Source organism: Furipterus horrens, unplaced genomic scaffold (assembly GCF_987537825.1).
Source record: "Furipterus horrens unplaced genomic scaffold, mFurHor1.1.pri manual_scaffold_2, whole genome shotgun sequence".
NCBI lineage: Eukaryota > Metazoa > Chordata > Mammalia > Chiroptera > Furipteridae > Furipterus > Furipterus horrens.
The window spans coordinates 184,615,131-184,637,456 of NW_028327172.1; the positions used below are offsets into that span (position 1 = coordinate 184,615,131).

General features: G+C 36.8%; 1 protein-coding gene across 3 annotated transcripts in view; it reads left to right on the plus strand.

Annotated features, from left to right (window-relative positions):
• CLOCK (clock circadian regulator) overlaps nucleotides 1-15,848 on the plus strand; it is a 131,916-nt gene extending 116,068 nt beyond the window's left edge. For 2 of the 3 annotated variants that reach the window (XM_090266855.1, XM_090266854.1), the window contains exons 21-24: nucleotides 2,974-3,177; nucleotides 3,886-4,091; nucleotides 8,007-8,283; nucleotides 13,158-15,848. In XM_090266855.1, coding sequence (XP_090122981.1) covers nucleotides 2,974-3,177; nucleotides 3,886-4,091; nucleotides 8,007-8,283; nucleotides 13,158-13,337 — 867 coding nt within the window. In that variant the 3' untranslated portion in view covers nucleotides 13,338-15,848. The remainder of the gene's footprint in view (nucleotides 1-2,973; nucleotides 3,178-3,885; nucleotides 4,092-8,006; nucleotides 8,284-13,157) is intronic. The other variant, XM_090266856.1, reaches the window with a different exon arrangement.
• The last annotated feature ends 6,478 nt before the right edge of the window (nucleotides 15,849-22,326 follow it).

Below are 22,326 nucleotides of genomic sequence, written 5' to 3' on the forward strand. Positions count from 1 at the left end.
TTTTTGCTGAGCTCTCCATCTGCAGGGACAGACAAATGTCATATCTTGAGTTTCCATCAACCTGGCTGTCACTGTTACCTGCCCTCTACCCTGGTGATGCTGAGACCCTGCCCTATCCAAGCTGTTTCCAGTGGCTTTTCTATATAAATGGCCTGTCTTGGTTCATGCTGTGGACTTTCCTAAAATCCCTCAAAGGTTCACAAACCCCAGACAAGGAGCATCTGGCCTCGGAATGCCCCACACCTCTTGCTAAGCAGCCCCAAGTGACAACTGGCCTCAGTTAGCAGCTTAGACTCTTCCGGGTATCTCCAAGCCCAGCACAAGTAGCAGCCATCTGAAGATCACTTTGTAGCTCATACCAAGTGGCCGTGGGCAGGACATAGGCAGTGGCTAACCTTGGTCTGCACCTCCCAAGACGCCTCAGAACCAACACACCTGGTGGTCAGCTTCAGACCACACCCAACGACCTTTACAAATGACACTCAAAGGCAGACTTGACAGGCTGCAGAGCCCAGCTAAAGCGTATCTTGCTCCATAGGGTCATCCCCTGCACAACAGCTCCTCCACTATAATAATGGCTAGTCCTCACAATCATCCTGAGAGTAAATCCCTCCCATTGACAGGCCAACAAAAAACAAGACTCAACTACAACAGGACAATAAGTTAAAGGGCCTCCAGGACAACATAAAGCGTACCAGCATTCACATAATAGGCATAAGAGAAGGAAAAGAGGGAGAGAATAAGGAATTGGAAACCAATTTGAAGACATGACAGAAAACTTTCCTAACCTGGTGAAGGAAATAGATGCACAAGCCCAGGAAGTGAAGAGAGTCTGAAACAAATGAATGCAAAGAGGCCCACACCAAGACACATCATAATTAAAATGCCAAAGGTAAAAACAAAGAATCTTAAAAGTCTTGAGGAAAGAAGTTACCTACAAAAGAGCTCCCGTAAGACAATCGAATGATTTCTCAGCAGAATCTTTGCAGGTTAGAAGGGACTGACATGGAGTATTCAAAGTGATGAAAAGCAAGGACCTACAACCAAGGTTACTTTACCCAGCAAAGCTATCATTTAGAATCAAAGGACAGATAAAGAGCTTCCCAGGTAAGAAAGAGCTAAAGGAGTCTATGTAAAACATAAAACCAATATTACAAGAAATATTAAAGAGACTTCTTAAGAGGAAGGAAATAAAAATAAAAAGTATGAATAAAATGACAATAAGTACATATCTGTCAACAATTACTTTAAATATAAATGGATTAAGTGTTCCAATTAAAAGACAGAGGGTCGCTGAGTCGATAAGAAAAGAAGATTATTACATATGTTTGTCTACAAGAGACCCACTTTAGATCAAAAGATGCACAGATGGAAAGTAAAGGAATGGAAAAAGATATTTCATGCAAGTGGAAGTGGAAAATAAAAGCTGGGATAGCAAATCTTATCCCAGATTTTAAAACAAAGGTTATAACAAGAGACAAAGAAGAACTCACCAATTCTATTTCTGGGTATTTATCTGAGGAAACCCAAAACACTAATTCGAAAAGAGATGCATCATATGTTCACTGCAGTATTGATTACAGTAACAAAGATATGGAAGCAAGCTAAGTGTTCATCCATACATGAATGACTAAAGAAGAAATAGTGCATATATATAATGAAATATGACTCAGCCATAAAAAAATGAAAATTTGTCATCTGCAAAAATGTGGATGAACTCAGAAGGTGTGCTCAGTGAAATAAGTCAGAAAAAAACAAATGCCATATGATTTTACTTATATGTGGAATCTAAAGAACAAACAAAACAAACAAACTCATAGATACAGAGAACATTTTGGTGGTTGCTGGGTGGGAGGGGTTGAAAGAATGGGTGAAAAGGTAAAGGTGTTAAGTGCAAATTGGTAGTTACAAAAGTCATAGGGCCCTGGCTAGTGTGGCTCGGTGGATTGAGCACTGGCCTGTGAACCAAAGGGTTGCTGATTCAATTCCCAGTCAGAGGACATGCCTGGGTTGCAGGCCAGGTCCCCAGTTGGGGCCACATGAGAGGCAACCAAACATTGATGTTTCTTTCCCTTTCTTCCTCCCTGCCCCTCTTTCTAAAAATAAATAAATAAAATGTTAAAAAAGAAGTCACAGGGATGACTACAGTTATTGTAATAACTGTGTATGATATGAGATGAGTACTAGATTCATTGGGGCAAACACTGTGTGTTACGTAAATGCCTGATCACTATGTTGTACACCAGGAACTAATGTGATATTGTATGTTAACTGTAATTAAAAATTTTTTTAAATATATGACACGCAAAAAGTACATTTCATCAGTTTATTAGTTAAGTAAATACTCATTGGTTTCCTACTTAGTATGATTGCATATAAGTCTCTAAAGATAATTCGTTCCATCAGCATTATTTCTCCAGATTAGAGTCATGTTTTAGCAGTTCAATTCTTAATAAGCTTCAATTCATAATATAAAAATGATGTTTTACATAAACTTTTAGGTACACATTGGTACAGAATTAATTTTTTATCTTTATTGTATTTTTTTTTATGCTTTCTTGGTACAGAATTTATAATAAACCATTAATCATTGTTTTAATTAAATACCAGTAGGTATAATTTCATAGTTTTATTTGGTCAACCACTCTAAAATTTTGTCTGTCAAAGACTAGGATTTTGGTGCAGGGAAACTTAAGTGAAAACTACTTTGATCTAATGCTACAAACTGTAAATAAGTAATACAGAGCTGCCAGTCCAACAGTTGAAAGCATGACGTGGTTAGGATGACTGGAGGAATAATTATGAAGTATGTTTTATTCAGTAATTATTTATTGCTAATTGCTCATTCAAAATGTCTTAGTCTCGGTACTTTTTAAATTTGTAGCTTGTTTTTTGCTTTCTTTTTTAAATGCTCTCATTCATTTTTGTTTTTAATCTACAAAGCTCATTTTAATGTAATCTTTATTTTTAAAGATGTTTTTACAACAGTCAACCCCTGGGTTGAATTTTGGTTCTGTTCAATTTTCTTCTGGAAATTCATCTAACATCCAGCAACTCACGCCTATAAATATGCAAAGCCAGGTTGTTCAAACTAACCAAGTTCAAAGTGGAATGAATACTGGACACATTGGCACAACTCAGCACATGATGCCACAACAGACTATACAAACAAGTCAGGTAATGTTGTTGACTACAACAGGCTATGAAGTGTTCAGTGATTGCAATGTGTATTATTGCTGGAAAAAAAAATAAAGCTCTACCTTAAACAATACCATATTTAAAAGTTAATTGTAATAATTAGAAAGTATAGTACTATGATCATTATTAAAATATTTTGTGTAGAAGTGTTAGCTGTGAAACTGTTGAATGTCAAGTACTTTCATTATTTTGACATGTAAATATTACGCAGTTTTTAAAAAGTGAACGTACAGACTACTTCTGTAGGTTAAAAAGGTTTAATTGCAAAAGATGCTGATCAGGAAACATGTTACTGTAAGTGAAGAATATATTGTTGGGGCAGTGATGGTTTGATCAGTATTCCAGGAAATTTTGATAATTGGTATATATCTGTGACTAAATCCCAGGGCTTCAAATGAAGTATAAAAAATGACTAATGTTGGTCACTCACTTTGGGCATTTAAGAAATTCTTTATGTTTATTTTATATTATCCCTATTAAGATTATGCTCCTTTTCTAAAATCATTTACCTCCAGCAAGTATTGAAGACAAATTAATTTTTAATTACTACATGTCATTTTCTCCCAGAGTAATATGTCCTGCCACTTTTTTTCCTGTCATGTCAACTATTGTTAGAATGATGTAGAGGCATACTTCCTGATGTAAGTTTTTTCAGTTAATTTGTCATTAAAATCTCCTCTTTTCCAGCAGAGTCAACAAAATGTACTGAGTGGGCACAGTCAACAAACATCTCTTCCTAGTCAGACACAGAGCACGCTCACAGCACCACTGTATAACACTATGGTGATTTCTCAGCCAGCAGCCGGGAGCATGGTCCAGATTCCGTCTAGCATGCCACAGAACAGTACCCAGAGTGCTGCAGTAACTACATTCACTCAGGACAGACAGATAAGGTAGTTATCCTATTTCGTTAGTCATTCCAAAGCTATAAATTAATTGATTAAAACAATAATTTAATTTTTTAAAACATGATTTTAAGTTGTTACTCCAGCCAGTATTGAATTTGAAATAAAAACATAGAATGTATTCATTGTTTAAGGACTTTATAATAAAAAGAGAGCTACAAATTTTCTTTCCTTCCCAAAAATGTGCTACCAAATATTGTAGAATCCAAATTCTACAATACACTGTTACATGAATTTTATGACAGGCTTTATATCACTGTGAAACCTTTATCATTTTAATATAGATACTGGGGAGTTTTCATACAGTAACAATGGTTAGGGTGTACACTACCATAGTGATATATATTATGGAATAAAAGTAGCATGCTTTTCTTGAGTTTGTTTAGTATTATACTAAGTGACCCAAACATATCTCATTTAATTCCTTTTTTTAAATGTGTTAGCGTCTTTTATTTCCCAGATAAGAAAAAAGTGAGTTTTTAATAATTTGGTCAAGGACCTATAGCTAGTTAAGGTAGTGAAGGAGGGATTCTGAATCTGAATCTCAATGTCTGATGTCATACATAGTTCAAGTGCTTAAATGTACACTACACTTGACTTCCATGAGCCATTCAAGAAAATCATCTATGATTTATTTTAGTAAGAATAGCTGACTTACAAAGTTTTTGAAGAAGTGTCATTTTTTTATAATGGGAAGCTTTTAACGTTAAGATTTCTATAGTCTTAAAACTTCTATTACGTGTACATTTTATTTTTTACCTACTTTACTGCAATGCAAGTAGGCTGTTGTTTTTATAATACAACTTTGCTGTTGTATTGGGCCATGTAATAGATAATATTAAAATCCTATTAATAATTGCAGAGAGTAAAGCTCCAGGAAGAACTCATTGCTTCTTTTTTGGAACTCTGTTCCTTCAAGGTAAAAAGTCCAGCTTTTAGCTCTAACATTCTGAAAGGAAGTGTTATGAATGTGCTCCATAGAAATGCAGAGACTAGTTTTAAAGCCTGAGGAAAAGCCCATTAACCTAGAATGCTGCCATGCATTTTGGAGGACCATCAACTATTAGATATTACCTATTTGTAAACATCTGCTTTTGAGGGGGAAAGGCCCATTAATCTAGAATGCTGATGTGCATTTTGGAGGACCATCAACTATTAGATATTATCAACTATTTGTAAACATCTGCTTTTGAGGGGGAAAGGCTCATTAATCTAGAATGCTGACATGTATTTTGAAGGACATGATTTATCAACTATTTATAAACATCTGCTTTTGAGGGGGAAAGGCCCATTAATCTAGAATGCTGATGTGCATTTGGAGGACCATCAACTATTAGATATTATCAACTATTTATAAGCATCTGCCTTTGAGGGGGAAATTCTGATTTTAGCAGATATTTGTGTGATGAGAATGGCACGTACTGTCTCAAGAGAAAGATCAAACTAGTAAAAGCCATAGAAAGGTACACAGATCAGTATTATTTGGTGTCATAAATACTTTGTAGGTCTTCAGAAAGGAGGAAGTGAGCAATTTTATGGGTTGAGGCAAGCAAGTGAAAGAGAGGAGTGTGGCCAGAGAAAGCCTGATGGAGGAAATAGTTGCCCTGAAAAGGGCTTGGCTTTGGGTGTGTGTGTGCCAGGGAATCTGCTGAGGGTATTCTAGGCAGAGGGAGCAGTATATACACATTCACAGAAGAGACAGCTATGCAGAAGTAAATTGAAGAATGTCTTGGTTTCAGAGCTGGAAGAAGTATTCTCATCGCATTTTAGCAGTGAGCAGTTGGGCAATTCAGATACTAATTTACAATTACAGAAAAGTTAGCACATAACGCTTCTGTAACTAAACCACTTTATCAATGTTACTTGTTTCTTTGGGATTTTTTAATATATAAATTTAAAATTTTTATGTATATTTTTTGCATTAAATAATGCATTTGATCCTGAAGCATATAAAATCCAGTATTTTATTTTTCAAGTTTGGCATGACTTCAAAATAGATTTCTTTTGTCTTGTGGGACACACAAATAATAAAGTATGTGTCGGCACCAAGTTTAATACTATGTTCTTGAACCAGTCTGTAGTTGCAGTTACATCTTGCTCATCTATAGTAGAGTCCTGTGCATCTCAGTGTTTTTCACTGTAATAGCCTGTTAGAAACTAACTTCATCTCACAGAAGAGGGAAGTAGAAATACTATTCTTCCCTGAAGAGGCATCATTTGTTGTTGTTGTTCTTTCATTAAAGAAAATATAAGAAGGAAGGTGAGGAGGGAAGGAATATTAGTGAATTCTAACAGGGTGAGTACTATGATGCATTGATACATTTATAAATTGACGGTACTTTTATGTACTGTTACAATGTCATTTAGTTTCGAATTATGTTTTAAGATATAACTTGCAATGAAAATATCTCCTATAAACCTAGAGTGTTTCCAATTTGTGCCACATATTTGATTCCAAGTACCTAGTAATTTTTAAAAAGAAAAATGTTTTAGCAGGTTTAAAGTTTTTTATTGTGGTAAATATACATAACATAATTTACCATGTTAACCGTTTTTTATATGTATAATTCATTGGCATGGCATACATTCACATCATTGTGACCATGACTGCCATCAATATCCAGAACTTTTTTCATCTTACCGAACTGAAACAGTACCCATTGAGCAATAACTCCTCATTCCTCCTCCCCTCTAGCTCCTGGAAACCACCATTCTACCTTCTAAGTACATAATTCTATGAGTTTGACTACTCTAGATACCTCATATAAGTGAAATTATACAACACGTCTTTTGTGATTGGCTTACTTTACTTGGCACCATGTCTTCCATGTTCATGTGTCAGAATTTCATTCCTTTTTAAGGTTAAATAATATTCCATTGTATTTATATACCACATTTTGTTTATTCATTCTGATGATGGACACTGGGGTTACATTCATTGTTTGGTTATTGTGAATAATGCTTGAATCCCTGCTTTCAGTTCTTTTGAATACATACCCAGAAATGGAATTATTGGGTCATATGGTGATTCTCTAACTTTTTGAGGAACTGTCTGGCATAACTGTTCTCCACAGTAATTGCATTATTTTACATTCCCACCAGCAGGGTTTTATTTTCTCCATATGCTCACCAACACTGGTTATTTTCTTTTCTTCTTTTTTTTTTTGGATGATAGCCATCCTAGTGGGTGGGTGTGACATGGTTTCTCATTGTGGTTTTGATTTGCATTTCCCTAATGCCTAGTAATGTTGAGCATGTTTTCGTGTGCTTATGACTATTTTTATATCTTCACAGAAGAAACATCTATTTAAGATCCATTTTTTAATCTGATTATTTGATTGAGTTGTATGATTGCTTTATATATTCTAGTTATTAAGCCCTTATCAGATATGATTTGCAAGTATTTTCTCCCATTCTGTGGGTTATCGTTTCACTGTGTTGATAGTGTCCTTTGATGCATAAAAGCTTTTAATTTTGATGTACAATTTATTTTTTCTTTTGTTGCCTGTGCTTTTAGTGTCATATTCAAGAAATTATCACCCAATCCAGTGTCATGAAACTTTTCCTCTATGTTTTCTTTGCTTTTGTGCTTAGATGTTTACTCTGTTTTGAGTTATTTTTGTATATGGTGCAACATAAGAGTCCAGCTTCATTCTTTTACATGTGGATATGCAAGAAAAAGTATTTTTGTATGATCGCTTCATTTTGGTATATACACATTTTTGTTTTACTGGTATCTCAAAGGGAATCTTTAAAAACATGAAACAAAATGCGTACATACAGGTTTTAAAAAACTACATTGGCAATGTCATTGGGTATTGTGTTAGAGAAGTATTCAGCCACTGCCTTTTATAACGTATCGTTTGTATTTCTGACTCCCATTCACTTTCCTTTCTCTTACAGATTCTCTCAAGGTCAGCAACTTGTGACCAAATTAGTAACTGCTCCTGTAGCTTGTGGGGCAGTCATGGTACCTAGCACTATGCTTATGGGTCAGGTGGTGACTGCCTACCCTACTTTTGCTGCACAACAGCAGCAGTCACAGACACTGTCAGTTACGCAGCAGCAGCAGCAGCAGCAACAGCAGCAGCAGCAGCAGAGTTCCCAGGAACAGCAGCTTACATCAGTTCAGCAACCGTCTCAGGCTCAGCTCACCCAACCACCGCAGCAATTTTTACAGGTAATTTTCCCCATGGTCACTCTGTCCCAAACCCATTTACTTTCATATAATGAAATTAGGTACTAAGTGAACACTTGTAAATGATCTGAAAAATTCATAAGAGCTTATTGTACAAGTTAAATTTCTATAAAGACAAAGTTTGTCCTGGTTAGTTGTATGTTTTTCCCTCTTTAGTTCCTCAAAGACTTGTAGCCCCGCCACGGACATAACCAATTATCTGAACTGCTAGATAGACTAAGTAGCTACTTCCTGCCCATATTAAGGCACTTTAAAGATTTTATTTATTTTTCTAGAGAGAAGAGAAGGGAGGGAGCAAGAGAGGGAGAGAAACACCAATTTGTTGCCTCTTGCATGACCTGGCCTGCAACTCAGGCATGTGCCCTGACTGGGAATCAAACTGGCAACCCTTTGGTTTGCTGGCCAGCACTCAATCCACTAAGCCACACCAGCCAGGGCCACACTTTTCTTTTTTTTATATCCTCACTCAACGGCATTTTTTAAAATTGCTTTTAGAATGAAAGGGGGCTGGGGGAGAGAGAGAAATGTCAATTTGAAAGAGAAACATGGAAACATGGGTTGATTACCTTCTTGCACACACCCCTACTGGGGATCAAACCCGCAACGTAAAATGTGCCCCAACTGGAAACTGAACACACAGTCTTTCAGTCTACAGGACGGTGCGTGCACCAACTGAGCCACACTGGCCAGGGCTATTCCCTACTTCTAAAAACAGCATTCTAGGACTTCTGGTCAATATGGAGGCATAGATAAGCACAACTATAGCAAAAATTACAACTAAACTACTAGAACACTGACACTCAGAATTGTCAAAAAATTGAGCTGTATGGAAGTCTTTGAACCAAGGAATTAAAAGACGTCACATTCATTCATACGGGTATGAATGAGAGGAGGAGACACGAAGATGCAGAGTCATGGAATGAATAGTCCACACCCAAAGGTAGTGAGTAAAAATCAGGAGAGAGATACTTTGGGAGTGAGGATCCCAGGCCCACACCATACCACATAGCCCAGGGTTCTAGTGCCAGGAAGATAACTCCCCATAACTTCTGGCTGTAAAAACAAGTGCAGGTTGGGGCAGCAGAAGAAACTGTGGGATTCTCAGGTATCTTCTCTTAAAGGACCTGCAACGGATGTAGGACTTACACAGACTCACTTTCTCTATGCTAGATCCAGCACCAGGGCAACAACTGGAATGGCACTGATGGCATATGGGGAGAAGCTGAAGTCTCTAGCATTAGGGCAAGTGCTGGGGTACAGTTTTCTCCTGGGCAAAACTCCAGAGGCTAGGCAGTGGCCATAATCCCTTTTCCAAGCCCTCCCTGACACAGAGCCACAGAGCGCAACACCGTATCTGAGACTCCATCATGCTGGTTCACATGGGTTGCTCTGCCTTGGTGATTACCTAAGGCTTCTCCCGATCCAACTTGCAGGTGTGCTTTTCTACCTTAGGCCACACTACTAAGACAGGGAGTCAAAGCAGCTGTACCTAATGCATAGAAACAAACACAGGGAGGCTGCCAAAATGAGGGGACAAAGGACTATGGCCCAAATGAAAGAACAGAGCAAAACTCCAGAAAAAGAACTAAGCAAAATGGAGATAAGCAATCTGTCAGATTCGGAGTTCAAGCCACTGATTATTAGGCTGCTCAAGGAACTCATCGGATACTTCAATAGCATAAAGAAAAGACCTAGGCAGAAATGAAGGTTATATTAAGTAAAATACAGAAAAACTTAACAGAGAATCAACAGTGAAGTGGATGAAGCCAAGAATCAAATCAACGATTTGGAACATAAGAAAGAAAAAAAAAATTCAATCAGAATAGCAAGAAGCAAGAAAAATTACAAAAAACAAGAATAGGGTAAGGAGCCTCTGGGACAACTTCAAACAAACCAACATTCGAATCATAAGGGTGCCAGAAGGAGAAGAGAAAGAGCAAAAAATTGATGTTACTTGAAAAAATAATGAAAGAAAACTTCCCTAATTTGGTGAAGGAAGTAAACATATGAGGTCTGTCTGGAAGGTATCCAGCCACATAATATGAAAAGTAGAGTTTTTCAATAGAATTTATTGTAGAAGATACAAGAGACAAGAAACATTGTACTTGGGCAATGATGCCTCAGTCCCCTTCAAAGTAGGTACCTTGGGACCTCACAGTTCTCCCAATCACCATCACCTGCCCTGTCGTAGTTTCCTGAATCGACAGTCTGAAATCTTCCCTTTCAAAGGTGATTTTAGTTTTGGGAAAAGCCAGAAGTTGCAGGGCACCAAATCTGCGCTGTAGGGGGGCTGAGTCACCTGGGTGATTTGATGTGTCAACAAAAAACTGTATGAGACGTGATGCATGAGTGGACGCATTGTCATGATGAAGCTGCCGATCACAAGCTGATCACAGCTGCGGCCCTCTGGATCATTCAAATGGTTTCCACAGAGGGATGTTCAAGCTTCACACAAAATCTGATGCAGATTCGTTGCTCTACTTGCTCAGGCATTTTGAATGTGAAGGCCACACTGTACACATGCTCACTCAACAGCATCTACTGACTAGTACAGTGAAGTCATCATTGCTCATGCTTGCACTTTCCAGTCCACTCTCCATGGCTGCCAGATTACATCAATGTTGCACAAATCATTCTTGTTATATTAACAATGGCTAGATTGTTTTCTAAACAGACTTCATACAAGTCCAGGAAACACAGAGAGTCCCAAACAAGATAGATACAAAGAATACCACACCAAAACAATTAAAATGCCAAAGATTAAAGATAGAGAATCTTAAAAGCAGCAAGAGAAGAGCAGATAGTTATCTACAAAGGAGTTCCCATAAGACTTTCAGGTGATTTCTCAAAAGAAATTTTGCAGACTAGAAGGGACCAGCAAGAAGTATTCAAAGTGATGAAAAAGCAAGTACCTATAACCTAGATTATTCTGTCTAGCAAAACTATCATTTAGATACAAAGGGCAGATAAAGTGCTTCCTATATAAGGTAAAGCTAAAGTTCATCTAGTATATGAAATGTTAAAGGGACTTATTTAAGAAAAAGAAGATTAAAACTATGAACATTAAAATGGCAGTAAATTCACAACTGTCAACAATTAAATCTAAAAGTCAAACTAAGCAAACAAGCAGAACAGAAACAGAATCACAGATATGGCTATTTGAAGGGTTATCAGCTGGGAGGGGGAAGGAGGAGAAAGGGGGAAATAGTGCAAGATTAAGAAGTATAACTGGTAGGTTCAGAATAGACGGGGATGTTAAGAACAGTATAGGAAATGGAGTAGCCAAAGAACTTATATGCATCACCTATGGACATGAACTAAGGGTGGGGATTTGCTGGAGGCATTAGGGCAGGTGTGGGCCGCGAGGTATGGGGTGGAGGAGGGCAAACTGTAATAGCATTATCAATAAAATATATTTTAAAAATAAATGAAAACAGCATCACAAAGACACGGATTCCTAAGGAAATAATATAGGAAATACCTTTCAGAAATACACTTTATGTAGGTAGTAAATGTACAATTTGGCTTTTCTCACATATAACACCTAGTTCCAAAATGTACCTCTGTTGTAACCTTGTAAGACTTATGAATATCCTGACTTCTTTATCTTACAAAAGCTTTTCTTAATGACAAAGAGAGAAAGCAAATTGTCCAGATCCTTGGCAAAGCTTAATGGTTCTGAAGGTTCAAGGATCCATGTGTGTACATGCGTGTAGGTGTCCTACATATATATTTGCAAAAATCACCCATTACAATTTCCCTTTTAAAATTTGGAGCATTGTATCAAGTTGTATTGATGGACTTTCATTGTAAAAATTCACTTTATTTTGACTAGTTTCCTTTGTATCTCTAGAAGTAGAAATTAGGTGAACGAAACAGGTTGCTTGAGTTGAGACTTGCCCAAGGTCACACAGCTAATCAGTGACAGAGCAAAACTCAAATCTGGGGCTTCTGACTTCAGATCCTTTGCCCTTTTTTGTTTTGTTTTGTTTTTATTTTACCACAGTGTTACATATAGCACTCAAGTCTAATTTGTCCTCATTTTTATATTTTTAAATAATAATGATGTCAATATTTAATCTTCATAGAAACCCAATGTAGGAGACACTGTGATTATCCTTATTTTGTAAGTCAAGAAACTGAGGCCCAGAAAATTAAATAGCTTGACCAAGCCACACATTTAGTGACGGAGAAGCCAGAGTTTGAACCCTAGAGGGTACCACAGGGCCTGTGCTCAGCCACTGAACTGCTGCTCCAACCAACTGAATAAATCTGTGCGAAGGTATTATCTATTTGACCTTAGAGGATGTTCTTAGCTGTGCTTCAAATTTATTGTTTAAAATTGTGATCTTGAGGGCATATAAAGAGAAAGAATGTGTGGTTCATTTCAAGATATAGATTGCTATGTCTATCATAAAATCTCCAGCTCAGACTCCCTAAAAAAATGAAACTTTGGCACTGGCTGGGGGTAGCGCAGTTGGTTAGAGCATGTCTCAATATACCGGCATTGGGGATTTGATCCTGGTCAGGGCACATACAGGAATCAACCAATGAATGCATAAATAAGGGGAACAACAAATGGATGTCTCTCTCTTTCTGCCTCCCTCCCTCCTACTTTTTCTCTCAAAAAGAAAAAAGCAAATTTTAAAAAATGGAATTTTGTTATATTTTCAGCAAGAGGGAAAATCTCATAAGCATTTTCCAAAATGTTATTTTTAAATGAGAAAGCAAAAATTATGTAGATTATGTGGAATTTAAAGATTTTTGTACCAGTGGAGAGTGGAAAACTTAAGTAAATGTTAATGTACCCAGCGTAATGGAGGTAAAGTAATGCTGCATAATCCATTTGTCTTTAGACTTCTAGGTTGCTCCATGGGAACCCATCAACTCAGCTTATCCTCTCTGCTGCATTTCCATTACAACAGAGCACTTTCCCTCAGTCACATCACCAGCAGCACCAGTCTCAGCAGCAACAGCAACTGAGTCGGCATAGGACTGACACTCTGACTGATCCTTCCAAGGTTCAGCCACAGTAGCACACGTCTCCTCTCTGACCTCAGGGGAGGAAGAGGTTGGCCCATAATGAGTTGCTCAGATGCTCTGAGGATTAGGAGGAAAAGGTCTAGCAGTTTCATGAGATGCAGTGTTGCGTGTTCTAATTCCTGGAATTAGTTAGCAGGGAAAATACTGCCTAGTGCTACAGATGTACATTAAATACCAGCCACCAGGAAATGATCTTAGGGCCATAGCCAATTCTGACAGTGTTTTAATTACCCAGATATTCTTTGATGGAATAAGAGTATATTGCCAAATGTTAAGAAGCTCAGCTATGAAATATGACCTTCAGTGAATCGGAAAGGCACTAACAATGTTAGTAACTTGGAGTGGTTCTGTGCCTGTTTTCAGGGGTTGCTTACAATGATGCCATGAAGACAGTCCAGTAGACCCAGTAGGCCCTCTTCCCTGACCCCTCTTCCTTTTTAGATAATGATGAAAATCATAATTTCATAATGTTGTGTGGGTTCAAATTCTCTGTGTACAGATGCTGTAAAAATATTATGTATATGTCTGGTTAAAAGGAAAGAAAGCAAAACATTTTGTATGCTGCATGAAAGCATTATCTCCTCCTTAAAGGTATGAATACATTTCCTTAGATTCTCATGCCATGTGCAGACTAATATTATACATCTTTTGTTCTCCCTTTTGTTTACAACATGATAGTGTTCTGTTCACTTTTCCGGGGCACAAGTCTTTTGTTCATACTTGGCTGTGATGTCACAGTTTGTTCAGTGAGGTATGATGTGCTGCTGGGAATGTTGTTTTTTGTTGGGGTTTTTTTTTTTTTCAGGTTAAATGATTGAAATAACAGGCTTTTCAAGTTACTCAGAAGTATCCCTCATTTCATTATTTTTCAATAATGTTTGAAAATAGGATTTGCACTGCTTTGTTTTAGAAGGTTGGGAGTTTTGATCATATATTTTGATATAGTTCATAGTTGGAATAGTTGTATAAATGGCTTTCAACACCTGAAAGTAATTTCATGAATGTTTCAGTTACAGGAGTAAAATTTGCACACAAAACATTTTAGGCACTTTTTAACATTCTCACTGGTGGGAATTTTAACTTTTAGGATTTGTTGGAATCTTTTTATTATCCTTCACAATTTCAATGGTTCTTTTAGTCAGAAATGATTCAGGGTTATTTGAGGGGAAAAAAACCCATAGTGCCTTGATTTTGATTCAGGTGATAACTCACCATCTTGAACTCATTGTCGGGTTTCAGTAGCAGTTTTGAAACCTTAGTACATTTTTAATAGCATGTGGGTGTCAGTGCCATTATTCTCCTAAGTTCCTGTGAGGACTGCTTGGAGCCTCCAGATTGGAGGTACAAATAATTTATTAATAAAAAATGACATCCTAACACTATCAGAGTCATTAATGTGATCTTAAATTGTTTTCCTCAGTAAGCATTTTTTTAAAGCTAAGCGGTCACTGCAGAATTACCACTAAATATTTGTTCACTATTTCTAGAAAGAAAAAAGAAGTGTAGGAATTTGCTTTGCCTTCATTAGAATAATGTAACTCACATGCTTTCTAAATATGAACTAAGATTTCATTTGGCGGTATCATATGCCAAAGGTAATAAATTCCAACAGAAATTACACTCATAAAAAAGGATTTTATATATTCTATGGTACTAATAATTAAATTTACAACTATAGAGCAAAGGAAAATTAATGGAAAATATCTTATTAGAATATTAAAAATTATTACTGAGGAAAGAGAAGACAGCAAGCTGTAATAAATTAAAATTGAATTTAGAAGAAATGTGTAACAATTGAGGTTGTTAAACAGGAAAGGTTTTGAGCACTGAAAATAACCTAATACAGACTTGCTAGATAAAGGAGTCAGAGGAACTCTTAAGTCCATTCTTAATGCTTTTCTGTCCTCAGCTTTGCTATTATCCTTAAGGGATATATTGTCTTTCTGTAGAAAACCATACCTGGCCACACTTAAATTAGAAAATGTTGAAAATTGAAACAACCAAAGAAAGTTGGTATCTACCCTTCTATTAAAGAAGTGTCACAAGATACCAATCAGTAATTAACATATCAAGAGCTCCTCTTCTAGCTAAATGATCATCCAGAAGCGATTTCTGACTTTCTCGTGAATGTCAAGATAGTTGTGAGAATGCGTGTGCACTTGAGCATGCATACAGACAAAATTGATGTTGTAAAATATGGCAACAGTATTAATTTTCTCCCCTTTCAAATTGCCTTTGTTAACCTTGTTATGCCATTCCATATATATCTGAGTTGTGCCTCATTCATTCATTGGTGATATCTAGTGACAGGGATTTATCTAATAAAAGATATGAAGAACTATTAAGGTTTATCTTCCAAATACCATACTTAAAAGAAAGATGGTGGACTGTGAGTACTGTGTACTTAAGATTGACAAAAGCAAAGCCTAAGATAAATTAGGCAAAATCTTGCATTTATAATTTCTGTTGTTCCTCGCAGCTCACTTTTTTCTGCTTAGAATTGATTGCTATGGCAGAACTACCCCGTCCCTTCCCCCATGAACAGAGACTTGACCATTCTGATGAAGATTGAGCAGTTGCCTGATCTTCGTTCATTTCTGTAGCCCGAATTGTTATTAATTAAAATCCTAAATCTAAGTCATGAAAAAACAGCAAGTAGGAAACACTTTTTAGCTACTGAAAAACCATCTTTCCTGTTTTACTCATAGTCATTTTTTCTTAACATTTTATTCTGGGTGGCTCTTTTTATGTAAGAAACTGTTGAAGATGAGGTTCAGCTGTCGTGCAGTTGTTACCTTGCTTTGGACTGCTGTGGCACTGCGTGAGCCAGTGTTCATTGTTTTCACAACTACAAGTGAAGACTACAAGGACTAATCGATTTGCTGCTGGGAGTGGTGTCAAACCCGAGCCTAGACCCTCGCAAATACTCTGTTTTCTGCGTCGAAAATATTGACCAAAAAGCATATATGGAGGGTGGGGGTTAAGTAAATACTAAAGTCTCTAAACTCTTAAGTTGGGGGGGTAATTTGAGTCCTGTGCTCTGCTCTGTCACTTTAAATCTGGTTTAGGAATGTACTAGTAATGAAAGGATGCCAGTGACCTTGAGTGGTTATAGAATACTGAGTGCGGAATAGTGAAAATGAGCATTTGGGTTCTTCAGAAGTGCTGTAGTTGTTGGTCGTTGCCTTAAAGCAGTCTGTTTGCAGTTGGTTAGGGTGCTGCAGCGCAGCTGTGACGGGCCCTGGGCGCTGAAGGGAGATGAGCCTTGTTCAGGAAGCCTTAGGTCGGGGTCCTACTAGACAGGGGAGTTATTTTTAACTGGATATTACTCAACGTGTTTAAAATGTTTCCACTACATTGAGGTAAACTTTTTTTTTTTAAGTAGAATGCAAATAGCATTTTACTCTGGTATTTTTTTTTTCTTTTTCTTTGGTGATTGAAAGTTTGATGATGAACATTTGTATAACTCATTCAAGTCTATAACCTTTCCAATATCTGTGACCCTGTTCATAGTCCCTCGGGAGTCAATGTTGGAAGGTATAAACACTGGATATTACTATTGCTGAGAGTCTACCCAGGAGTAAGTTGACTGGTATTTTTAGATGGTGGAAAAGAAACAGCACAAAGGCACTTGCCATTTTAATAGTGATTGGAGAAAAGAGAACCTTTTAAGTTTGTGTGAGTTGGGTGAGCATTATTCTAAAAGGAGCTTCTGAAGTAACTGCAAAAGGAAAAGAGTCGACTATTTTTATAGCATATTTAATATATTTGTATATAACTATGAATATAGTAGGAACCACCCTCCACATGCCTTCCACTTTTCTAACCCCGCACCCCCCCTTCCCCCGCCATAGCACTAGTATAGCCTCGTCAGCATGGGTAATGTGCCTATTGTCAGCCTACCAAAAGATAGTGCTGCTGCTTTCTGAGACAGGTGAGAATACCCAACTCTCATGCCTGGGGATCCTTTATATAGGAATAGCACACACTTAAAACAACATACCACAGTCTAAAAGCATCATTTTGAAATATAACAAGCACTTTATTGCAATTATTCATTTTGATAAAGTCTGTCTTAAGCATTATCATTTCTAATGGATCCCCCAAATCATCACTTAGGTGAAATTTTAAAATGACACATTTCTGAGAAATGTTTAGGTCCAGTGAACCGTAGTAGGTTTATGGGAGTGATTTCAAGGTAGCCAAATGAACTTCTTTTGTTTTGAATGTGGTGGAGTTGAGATTGTTGATGTTAGTCCATTTAGACACTATTGTAAACCTATCTTGCCTAATGTGTGGACACCAAAAGAGCCTGTTTATTTTCAGACACATAGGAACATTTTATCAGTGTGAATAGATGTATAGAACTAACCTAAAAGTGATTGTTAGTAATATTTTAGAATACAATCATTTCAAGAATTATCCTGGGTGTTTTAAATGTGCTCTGAAATGTTGGCATGTCATTTCAGCGTTCCCATTTGAATTGCTCTTGTAATATTTTTGCACAAAAAGGACTAAGAAAAAGACTACTTTGGTTGAAGAAAAGAAAAATGTATTTTTATTTTAATGACTCCTGTGGAAACACTGGGGATGAATTTTGTTGGTGTAGTTATAATTCAGGATATTTAAAACAGTATTGAACAGTTCACAAGAAATTAAACAAACGTGGATATTTAAAAATTAAACCTCTTTCCATGTGACTGTTTTGCATATTTCCCCCGTGTCATAATTTAACACTACATTCCTTGTTTTTCTTAAATAAAATACTTTGCAGGTTGTTTTGAGTATTTAACATATTTTGTAAGCTGCCTGGGTTTTCCTAAGGAAATGTCCTTTAATGAAATAGGATAGTTTATGAAGAAATTATTAAGTGAAATTCCATTACCACCACCAGCAAACACTGAGGTGCTGCATTAAGTGACAATCAAAATAGTGAGTATTTATGGAAGAATTTAGAAAGTGGTTTTAAAGAAGAAATTGCTTTGTAAGCAGTTCTCTGGGTTTCTTGAATAAAAATGGCTAAATGTATTTATTTATATTTTGAATATCTTTGTCCTCTATTTTCTTATCACAGTGATTTCAGTGTCATGTATTCAATTCGTGGTTTCTTTTGTTTTGCCTTGTAACCTTTTACTTTGTAGAGAACTGGCTTTTCTTACACGGGGTGCAGCCTCTCACCCTCGTGACAACTCTTCATGGGGAATCCAAATCTTTGACTCAGAACAGCAGTGGAGGGCCCAAATCCAGGCGCCTCTGCACTTCCCTCCTGTTCCACACTCATTTAAGGGGAAAAATATTAATAATAAAGGTAACTTCTTTCAAGTTTGCTTTGTATAGCGCCCACCTTTCTAATTTTACTTGCTGCCTTTTCCATTTTGGGGGCACTTTTTATATGATTACAGCCTAAGGCCAGTATGATAGAATCAATGGCATGCACACATTGCCTGTTTTACTCATTTGGGGAAATGTTAGTAAAAATGATAAGCATCTTCTAATGGCCCTTCCTATCATAACCATATTAAAATCCAATTAAAGTTTTTAAACACAGGTGGAACAATGTATACACACTGCAAACTCTTCTATAAAAAATGTTTTCTGTCTCTAAGGTGTAATGTTCCTTGGTCCTTTAAAAACAAAACAAAACATCCATACATAGCACTGTTCAGTAAAGCAGTGTTGGAACATCTGAAGCCTAGAAATTTGAGGGTATTTCTTGCTCGTATGCATTGGAACAGAATTCTCTGCTTGAGGTCTCCCAGAGTAGCTCTTGCGTCCCACAGGTACAGGAAACACCATCTAGTTTTTGGGATCCCTTGGAGAATGGTAATTAAAGCAAGTTGGATTTAATGATGTAAAAGGATTTTCTTAACTGAGGGTCAAAATAAGATAAGATGCTTTCAAATGTATGCTTTTAAATTTCTGAGGAAACAAACTGTGACACGGCATTAAAAATGATATTCAAATGTTTTATAATAGGTATTCTCTAGGCCTGTACTGGTACAAATTCACTGCTGGCCATGGTTGTGCCAGGACTAGTGTTAAATGTAGGAAAAGCTGTATTATTGTCAGATTGATGTATTATATAACTGGACAATCATCATCAAGCAAAAAAAGAAACATCCTTCTACTTTTTCAATAGCTATGAACAGCTGTAACTTAGACCACTCTAGAATTACTTTGAAAGCTATTTTACTGTGGCATAAGTTGGGGAAGGACCGCTTTATCCCACTTGCACAGTCACTCTGTGTGAAGATTGAAGCCCAAAGATGAGTTCAAGTCAGTGCTGTATTGAAACCAGTTAGTGCAAAAAAAAAAAGTTTTTATCTTTGTAAATTTTTAATTTGTTAACATGAGTTGGTAGCTGTAAAAACATACACCGAATTCTTTCTAATGTTCTGTGTGCTACATCGCTGTCCTTACTGCTTGGTTCTTGGTTTTAAGTAAAATTTAGATGTAGCCTAACAATCTTACTTCTGAAAGGGTGGAGCTACAAATGGCTAACTGATACTGACATAGAGTACCTCTTTTTCCTAAAGCAAACATTTAACTGAAATCCAAATAGATACACAAAAAACGAGACTGACATTTTCCAGTTATAGTCTTTAGGCCAAATCCTAAATTGCACAGACTCGCAAGGGATACTGAATGGTTTCAACGGTGCTACATTAGGTTTGCTGCTGATTTTCATGAGCGATATGTGGAAGTACAGCATTGTATAAAATGTGGATCATTTTGTTGCCAATTTAATATCACCATTTAAATTCAGTTTTAAAATTGGTTACACTTATTTCTCAAAGCTACCCTTTAAGAGGTAAAACTGTTATGAGTCTGCTTTCACTCAGGCCTCTTGCTATATGATCCATTTTCCAGATTATGATGTGTGTAGTTTTTTAAAACTACGTGTACTATTATAATGCTCTTGCCTGTACTCTTGTATTCAGAACCTAAAATTACAGAAGAGCCAAGCAGTAGCATTTTCTTTGTAAATGTAAAAAATTAGGTCCAGACTTTGTTTCCTTATTCAATCTTAAAAATAAAAATACCTCAGTGCTGTTTTCAATATCACTTGCATTTCTCAAAAAAATTAACACCTGCTTTATGTGGCACTTAACTTGTAAGAATTACAATATTTTGGAATTTTCAAGAGTATTAAATATTTTAAAATCGCTACTAGTGAAATTTTCCTTTTTTTATTCAGCAGTGGTGTCTACCTGCATTAGTGATTTTTACCTTGTAGCTTAGGTCTGAGCTACCAAATTCAGTAGTTACATCATGTTACAAGATTGTGGTGCCCAGAAAGCTATTTCTGTTATTCACATATGAAGCTGGTCCTGGAACCAGCTGCCTGCATTGCCAAGTTTGGGCTATAACGGTACAGGCTTCTTTCTAACAAGGAGTTGGTGTTATCCTTTCTGTTCTTGGAAAAGAACGTTAATTCCTTACTTGTTCTGTTTAATAATCTAAGGCAGTATTAGGAGTATCTAACTGCAGAGAATGGTGGTGCAGTCTGGGGACTTAATCTGAAATACCTTTTAAGTGCTTTGTATTAATTCATGGATATAGTTTTTCTACTCTGTAATACACACTTTAAGGTAGGTAGAGAACTTAAAAGTTTCAAAACATGACTTTTTCATCAGTGTGCTACTGCTGCCTCATAGAACTATGGGGGGGTTAAGTCAGAGTGCTTTAGAACAATGCTTTGCCCATCTTTTTTGCATCAACTTTATAAACTAGTCTATAAATATTAATACTACTTTGATAAAACAGGAGGTTATGAACTTTTATAACAAAAGGGAAAACAAGCACTGGTCATACCACTTTTATTTACATTGTATCTGTTACATTGTTTATTCAATATAGAAAAAAATACGAATACATTCATTGTATTCTCCTTTAATTTGATAATTCCACATTGTCAAATATTGACTATTTATATTGGGTTTCCTACCCAATTTAAAAATAATGGTCTGGCAAACAATTGTCTTATTATTGTAACAGTACAGTTGTCCCTTGGTGTCTGAGGGGGATTGGTTCTATGACCCTTCCCCCAACCCAAGGATGCTCAAGTTGTCATAGAAAATGGTGGAGTATTTTCATATAACCTAGTCACATCCACTTTAGATCATTTCTAGATTATAATACCTCATACTGTAGGGGCACCAAATATTCCCTGTAAAAAGTTTCAGAGGTTTTCTAAATATGTAAGTATGTAGGGGCTTCAGATGTTCTTTGTAAGAAGTAGCAAGGACTTGCTAAAAAGCCTTAGAGGAATGTAGGGAGGAGTGTTGTAGCAACTGGTGATTTACAAGCTAAAAGAACCTTAGCCTCTATCACCTTTCATTTGCTTGTGTCCTGTTTATAACATTTGTGAAAGTCATATTTTACAGGATATCTAGCCCTTTGAAGATATATTGCTTCGCAGAGAATTCATCCCTGGCTGGAGAGCTATGCTGCCGCGGGAGATAACTTTACGGCCCTGCGAACTTCTGGCCCTGAGAACTTTATTCCTGTTTGACACTCCTGCAGCCCTGTCCTGCCCCCCCCCCCCCCCCCCAACAAGCTGCTTCTCACTAGAGAGAGAAAGCCAGATCTTATATAAGCCCCTGCCTAAAAATTCCCGGTCTGTTGGAGCGTGTTAGAGACCAGCTCAGGCTCTGCCTGACTGAACGGCAATCATTAAAATCCTTTGCTTACTTTATACACTGCTTCAGAGTGTTCAATCTCGCCTATGTAGCCGTAACAATACAGTATAAATGCTATGTAATAGTTATATACTATATTTAAGGAATAATGACAGGAAGTCTCTACATACTCAGTACAGATACAACCATCCACTGAATGCATAACTGCAGTATATCCATCAGCAACCATATTGTTTTCAATTATTTTTGATATGTGGTTGGTTGAATCTGCGGATGTGGAAACTGTGGAAGAACTAATACATTTCTCTTGCTCTTTTTTTTTTTTTTTTTTTTTTTAAAC